This window comes from Aotus nancymaae, unplaced genomic scaffold, assembly GCF_030222135.1.
Source record: "Aotus nancymaae isolate 86718 unplaced genomic scaffold, 86718_ANA_hifiasm-v0.15.2.pri h1tg000036l, whole genome shotgun sequence".
NCBI classification, from domain to species: Eukaryota; Metazoa; Chordata; class Mammalia; order Primates; family Aotidae; genus Aotus; species Aotus nancymaae.
In genome coordinates, this window is record NW_026988450.1 from 53,323,459 (window position 1) to 53,331,270 (window position 7,812).

The 7,812-nt window shown below is 41.9% G+C and overlaps 1 protein-coding gene across 1 annotated transcript in view; it reads right to left on the bottom strand.

Moving 5' to 3' along the window:
* The window catches only part of DPYS (dihydropyrimidinase), an 86,887-nt gene extending 79,315 nt beyond the window's left edge, over window positions 1–7,572 (bottom strand). The window contains exon 1 of the mRNA XM_021675644.2: window positions 7,309–7,572. Coding sequence (XP_021531319.2) covers window positions 7,309–7,572 — 264 coding nt within the window. The remainder of the gene's footprint in view (window positions 1–7,308) is intronic.
* Between the last annotated feature and the right edge of the window lie 240 nt (window positions 7,573–7,812).

A 7,812-nucleotide genomic window follows, 5' to 3' on the forward strand; every position in this document is an offset into this window, starting at 1 on the left:
AATGTCATTTCCCAAAAATATTGCTGGTCCTGGCCCTGTAGTTTCCTAAATTCTTCTATGAAAATGTTAATATGGAATGTCAATGCTGACCACATCAAAGGCTGAATGCTTAGTTTTTCCAAAGTTCACTACCAAATCAGTGTTAACTGGGACTTGAACAAACACAATTACAGTTTATTTCTGTATCTATGCCTCAAATAATTTCTTGACTTCTAAAAAAGATTGCGTTTTGTTTTACTTTCACGTGAATGTTAAGGTCTTTGCTTTTATGTGTGAACATCAGATCCTCAGACTCAGGAACTCATCCACGACTATCACTATATAATGCAATTTCCCTGTTAGATGCAATGAAATATAACAGCAAATTTGAAGTGTCCTCCCTCAATTTGTTACTTCACTTGTGAGAAGAAAGCACAAAGCAGTGTTGAGGTGTAGATGCTGGGCAGTTGCCCAGGCTCACTTGTCAGCCAAGTAAGCAGCTGAGAAACACAGCCAGGTGACACAGGTCAGTGTGACTGATGACTCAGCAAGAGGGAAAATGCCAGGTGTCACTGACCTCACATGTTTACACAAAAATTGTGACAATCATCATAGCAAAGTCTACAAAGCCCAAACTTACTATATAAAATGTCTTATCAAAGTCCAGACAGATTAGAGACCCATATGCCTCTAGTCTGTTTACCACTGAGAACAAATACCATGGTTTTCAACCAGCCACAATGCCTGGCACTTAGTGGGTTTCCAAGAAATACTTGTTGACTGAATTCATGAAACCTAACAGCCAACTTGAAAAATCTTTGTTTGGGATTGTTCCATGTTAGATGGCAGCTGAAGCTCTAGAATATGCCACTGTAGCATAAAGATTATTTTGAGCTCAAGATATTTGAGAATAGGTTGTTTTTTTTTTTTTTTTTTTTTTTTTTTTTCCCTGAAGTCCCAAATCTGCTATAAAGCAAAGCCTTCCCAAAGACCTCAGTTGTTATCCCCTCTCCAGGGGTTTCACAACCAGGGATGATTGGCTTATCACTAGAGACTTGGAAGCTGACACCATACCTAATAGACATTGTCACAAAATTATCGTATGTCCCATATTTCCTTCGAAGGGCCCATTTACCTTTTCTAAAAGTCATTTGTTTTCCTATGTGTCTTTTCTCCCCACGACTGTCCCCTATTAAGAAGTCGTTTGTTTCTTTGTAAGTGCCTGCTCTGCCTTCCCTTATTCTGTTAAGATGGTGTATAACCCCCAAATTCTAGGCCCCTCCTTCAGTCACATTTTTCTGTGAATTCCTACATATGTACGTGAATTTTTAAAATTTGTCTTTTCTTTTATGAATCTCTCTTTTGTCAGTTTAATTTGCAGGCCAGGTGCAGTGGCTCACACCTGTAATCCCAGCAGTTTGGGAGGCTGAGGTGAGTGGATCGCTTGAGCTCAGGAGTTTGAGATCAGTCTGGCCAACATAGTGAGACCCTGCCTCTACAGAAAAAAAAATACAAAAATTAGCTGGGCATAGTGGTGTGCACCTGTAGTCCCAGCTACTGGGGGTTTGAGGTGGGAGTATTGCTTGAGCCTGGGATGTTGAGATAGCAGTGAGCTGAGATTGTACCACTGCACTCCAACCCAGGTGACAGAGTGAGACCTTGTCTCAATAAAATAAAATAAAAATAAAATAAAATAAAATAAAAGTCATTATGATAGACCGGAATGCAGTGAAATGGGAATGATAATGGGCACATACACTGAAGAGCAGTCTGAATGCATGTATTAAACTCCTTTAGGATGTGTCTAATACTCATGGACCCAGGCATTTTATTCTAAGGGATGATTTCTGAGGCAATCATCAAGAATATTAACAATAATTTACATATAAGGATGTCTGTCACAGCATTGCCATATATTGGAAAAAAAACTGGAAATCACCAAAATGTCCATCATGAAGAAGATGAGAGCTGAACCATTGAAGTTTGGGAAACAGGAAGAAAAATGAGTTTGAAACTTGGAGAAGAGGTCACATTTAGTTTGGAACATGCTGAGTTTGAGGTGCTTCTAGGATATCCAGGTTGTGATATCCAGAGACAGGCAGAAATTGGGGCATGAAGCTTAAAGAATATGGAGGCTGGAGAGAGAGATCCAAGACTCAGCCTCAGAGAGGATAATGGGGCCACAAAATTACATTCTCCAGTGGTATTTAAGGACAGGGGTAAATGTTAAATGAACAAGGCTGACTCCAATCAGTATACCCAATTTGGTAAAAGGAAACAAATGTTTATATGTCCCCACTAAAAAAGAAATATCTAGAAGGATATGTAGCCAAATGTTAAAATTACAGGTGATTTAAATATTATTTTTCTTTATACTCATCTGTATTTTTCTTGTTTAAAAAAGCAATTGATTCATTTAACTAATGTATATTGAATGACTATAATGTGCCAGCATTTTCTTAAGGGCTGGATGACAAGTATATACTGTTTTTATAACTTAAAGAACTCTTTTTGAATTGCTCATCTAACCAATGCCTCATTTCACAGATAAGAACATGCTGACAATCTTGAGAGAAGAAATGACCTGCCCAAGGTCACAAAATCAGCCCACACAGCTCCTGAAGCCCAGCTTGGAGGCTTGGACAAGCAACAGAAAAGGGGACTTGATTTGCAACCAAGGTTTCTGAAGCACAGCTCTTCCACAAGTTGCGGAAAGCTCTATAAATACAACCGTAAATGTGTGATGTGCTTAATCACATGCCTTGCACTGCCTTGTAAGTAATCACCACAATGGCATTTTACCAAAAATTTCAAAGCAAAGTGTAATTTCCTTTCTCAATAATTTTGAGAACTTTTCATCCTTTACAATAAAGAAGAAGAAAAGAAAAAAAGAAAAATGTGTTGCATCATTTCCCAGATTTTAAAAAGATGTTTCTCCTGCCAGCTACTGACACTACCAGGTTTTTAATACAACTCCACTCACTCTGACCTGCATATACCTATGAATATAAATTTATATATATTTGAAAACTTGCCAAACTCTTATAATTTATTCTCTTATCACAGGATGTAGTAAAAACAAAGTCACAATTCTTCCAAATTTATTAAATTCATACCACCCATTGAATAAAAAATTCCATTGTCCTTCCTCACAGTTATTGAGTTATCTGAAGACCACTACATCTGGTATAGACCAATAAAATGAAATATGATTTCTTTAAAGCAGAACATTATTTCCATTAGTTACTTCAGAAAGCTTTTACCTGTAATTAAGTTAATCAATTATAGGCTTTGATCCAATCTCTGACATGAATTAGATTTACAAAATAAATAACCTTTAGTTAACCTACATTCATTTTAAAAATTGAGTCCCATCACAATCTAGTGATCGATAAATAGAGTACCACGAACAATATCCTTTTCTATTTGTCAGGTATTATAAATGATCAGCCTGCTGGATGTAGAATGCAAACAGCTATTGGCCTATCCTTTTGGGGCCCATCTCCTGAAAGCATAATATATCATTTTTACTTTATGTTTTTTCTATACTTAAGGTTCATTTCTGTACCCTTACAGATGATGTGGCTATAAATGTATGTATTATACAAATGCCTTATAAACCTAATACCTGCAGTGTGTATTTGATAACCTTAACTGCCTCCAGCTTTAGGAAAGTGAAGAGCTACTGTCTTTTCTAAAGATGACTGCTCCATTTTCGAGAAAAGTTGCCTTGTATTAACATGCAACTTACATGGCTTTGTCATCTATCACTTGCTACCCTGACAAATCTGAACATTAGATGTTTTTTCAAAAGAATAGACACTTAATAGGTAACAGCTTTAGCGATGGGGTCAGGCAGTACTGAATCTGAAGAGCCACTCAATCAGTTACAGCCCTAGATGTATGACCTTAAGCAGGTTACTTGAGCTTCAATTTCCTCAATTGTAAAAAAATCCTAGATAATGGCATCTAGGATTTTTGGAATATAATGCACAACTTAGGGCAATGCCTGGCATGTACTTGATAAAATAGATGTTACCTAAATGTACTAATAAGAAGAAGATGTTTTTCAAGTTTAACATATCATACAACCAGTATTTACAAAAAGCCTATCTCTGTCTCTAGCTCCCCAGAACGAACACCCACCAACGTTGCTTTGGGGATTATTGTGAAGGCCAGGAAAGAATACAAAATAACTCTCTAATGCCTTCTTCCAGAACTCAAGCCAATACTTTACTGTTCATGTTTATCTATATTTCCCCATCTGGTTCACTTTATGAAGCCTCAGCTGTTTCTGGGGGTGGGAGTGGTTATCTCTTGGGATCCAACCAACTGATTCTGAAGTAGACTTTTGCAACAGAGCCCCTTTGCTAGTACTGTTTAATATTCAACAGGAATTTGGTATTTGTTAAACCTTTAACCTTAATATCTCTGACCATATCATTTTTTGCTTAAGATCCTAAGCTCATGAAGAACTTGTTTTTGTTTAATGTTTTTGCAACCTTTTAAGTACAGAAATGCTCAGAGAATTAGCTGGTGGATAAATCATTTGAGATGTTGACAACAGACTATATCCCATAAGGACCTACATTCTCAGCTAAGAATTGTAAATCTCTCTAAATTAGAATCTCTCTAAACTAGAATCCCAGAATGGCTAAAGAACAGATAGAAAACCAAGAACCCCCTCCCAGGAGCTTGCAGCTCGCATAGATAATCTTGAGGAAGAGAGGGAATGCCCCTCCCCCACATAATTCCAGTTCCTTTTCTTTGCTGCTTCATTTGGAACCCTGATGGCAGAAAGAGAATGAAAGCTACTGCATAGCTCTAAGAGTGAGAATGACGCAGTGGGCAACTCATGGTCAGCAATAGCAGCTCCCCACCTTGCAGATGGGCATGTTCAATGGGATGCCCTGCCATCAGCAAAGCACTTTATTAATGATAAGTCTGTGATAACAGAAAGGGCTTGCACTATAACTGAAAACTGCAAGTTATGACATTTTAAATACAGGTGTACACATACACATACACGTAGACACATGCACAATATGATCTCAATTATGTAAAATAGAGCATATTAAAAAGCATAAAGGCAATACATCAAAACAATGGCTGTCACTGAGAGGGAGAGTATTATCAATATTTTTCTTTTTACTTTCCTATTATTTTTCCTATTGCTTCCTATAATCATATATTGCTTAGATAGCTAAAAAAAAAAAATTTAAATATAAAAATAAGTTCATTCAAATTCAGTGCATATTACTTTTTTAGCAAAAGGGAAAAATGAATAATCAAAGTTTGCCAATTTTCAAAGCAGACAATGATCTGTCCTACAAAATACTTTATTGACATAATGATAAAGGTTGATAATTAGTAACCAGGGAGAAGCTTTCCAAATGGCAATTTGAGCAGCCTGCCCAGATCCTTCTCTTTGAGTCAAATCTACCTGCCTTTCTTTTTTTCTGTTAAACATTTCAGTCAATCATAGAGGACTAGGGAACTTGGAGATGGGAGGTGTAAGGAGAGCAAAACTGTCAGAAATCAGTATATGAATGAAGCAGCTATCATCAAAACTGCTTTGAAAGACTGTCAGGCTGTCCATAGTAACATGGGAAGAGAAAAACAGAGAGAGGAGTGGAGGGGGTCAGGGGAGGGAAAAAAGGGAGGGAGAGATGGAGAGGGAGGGAGGAAGAAAGCCTACTATATGCTGGACTTAATAGCCCGACTTGTTTCACACATCAAGGTGTGGTCCAAGTGAAAAGCTGAGGCCTTGAGGGTATCAATACATCTTCACTTTGGAAGGTGCCGTTTCTCTCACGGCAGCTCAAAACACAAGACTCAGGAGGGTATGGGCCTTACTTTAGCCCAAGTGTTGAGAGCAGAATTTTTACTCTTTTTTCCTGTAAAGCTTCTCTGTTAGTCTCTTGATCTTGTGTTGAGGAGCTTTGGGGAAATGTTACAGGGGTGTCCAATCTTTTGGCTTCCCTTGTCTTGGAACATACATAAAATATACTAACACTGGCTCACACCTGTAATCCCGGCACTTTGGGAGGCCAAGGCGGGTGGATCATGAGGTAAAGAGATCGATACCATCATGGCCAACACAGTGAAACCCCGTCTCTACCAAAAGTACAAAATTAGCTGGGCATGGTGGCACATGCCTGTAGTCCCAGCTACTTGGGAAGCTGAGGCAGTAGAATCTCTTGAACCTGGAGGAAGGCAGAGGTTTCAGTGAGCCAAGATCATGCCACTACACTCCAGCCTGGTGACAGAGTAAGATTCCATATATATATATATATATATATATATATATATATATATATATATGCTAATACTAACAACAGCTGATGAACTGAACTAAGAAATTAAAATTACAAAAATAACTCATAATGTTTTAAGAAAGTTTATGAATTTTTGTTGGGCTGCATTCAAAGCCATTCTGGGCTGTAGGTTGGGCAAATTTGGTTTAAGTTTCTTTCATTGACCCAAACTTCTAGGACTTTGTATCTAGAAAACCCAAGCCTACCTCCACCTGGGGAGTGGTGATCTGACTGCCCTCCTGCAACATCAGTAAAACTATGGGTATCCCAGTAGCAAGAATGTTGTGTCCCAGGGCAAGTGGGACGGAGAAGAGATAAGGCGAGGCTGCCTTGGAGTGTATGAGTGTATGAGTGTTGCGAGATCGTTTCTGGAATACTTTCTCTTCTAAACCCTGGTCAGAGCTATATTTTTTCTACTGGGAGTGCAAGTAGGGGCAGAGGGCAGAGGACGGGAACGTGCATACAGTGGGCATCTAGCCCACCCAGACACATCACCAGCTATACTGCTCACTTTGGGTCAAGGCAGTAACTACAAGGTGAATGGATTTTTCATTTGGTTTTGGCTGGGGATGAAGGATGGGTCGAAATGGTTGGGAGAAATGGCTGGGAGTGCCTACTTTAAAACAAAGATAATCTAAAGAAGGTATAGAAGAGTTGCGACTTCCACAGAACACCAATCAAAACGGGGTGGGGGGGAGATTTGGGGAGTAAGCGATATAGGGAAATCAGGGTAAGGGGATGGCCTTAAAGAAATTAGCCACAGGGAGGAGTCTGGGGCGTCTGGTTGAGCCAAGGCTGCTGGGCTGCTGCCGAGAAGGGGCGCCAGGAAAGGACGGCAGCCAGGAGAATCTGAGTACCCTCTGACACCCGCGGCGGCTGCGCTCTTTCCCGCCCACCCAGTCCCTCCGCGCAGCGCTGCGCGAGGCGGCCCTGCTGGGGGGCCCGGGACGGCTGGGGAGGCTGCCCGAGGCTCCGTGGGTACAGCGGGGCGGGGGCGCGGCGGGGCGGGTACCTTGGTGCCCTGGTGGAAGTCGTCGATGGACCGCGAGCCCATGAAGGGGAACTGCATGTGCGTGTGCGTGTCGATGCCTCCGGGCAGGACCAGCTTGCCGGTGGCGTCGAGGACCCGCAGCCCCGCGGGCGACCCCCCGGGAGGAAGCAGGTCGCGCCCGAGCGCCCGCACCACGCCGTCTTCCACCAGCACGTCGGCCACCTCGGAGAAGTCGTCGTTGACCACGCGACCCCCGCGGATTAGGAGCCGCGACGGCGCCGCCATGGCAAGGGGAGCGCGGGATCCTACCGGGCTCGGGCTGCGCGCAGGGGATGGGCTGGGCTGTGCAGACTGGGGCGCCCTCCTGCAAGGTCCCCACCGACAGCCCCGGAGCTCCGGCTCGGGCCGCAAATCCCGAGCCCAGAGGCCTGGCCAGTTTCTGACCTGGCCGCAGGGGCGGCTCCTCCCCCGGGAAGGCTGGGCTGGAGCCCAAAGGCCGGAAATGAACAGGTCCGCAGGGTCCTC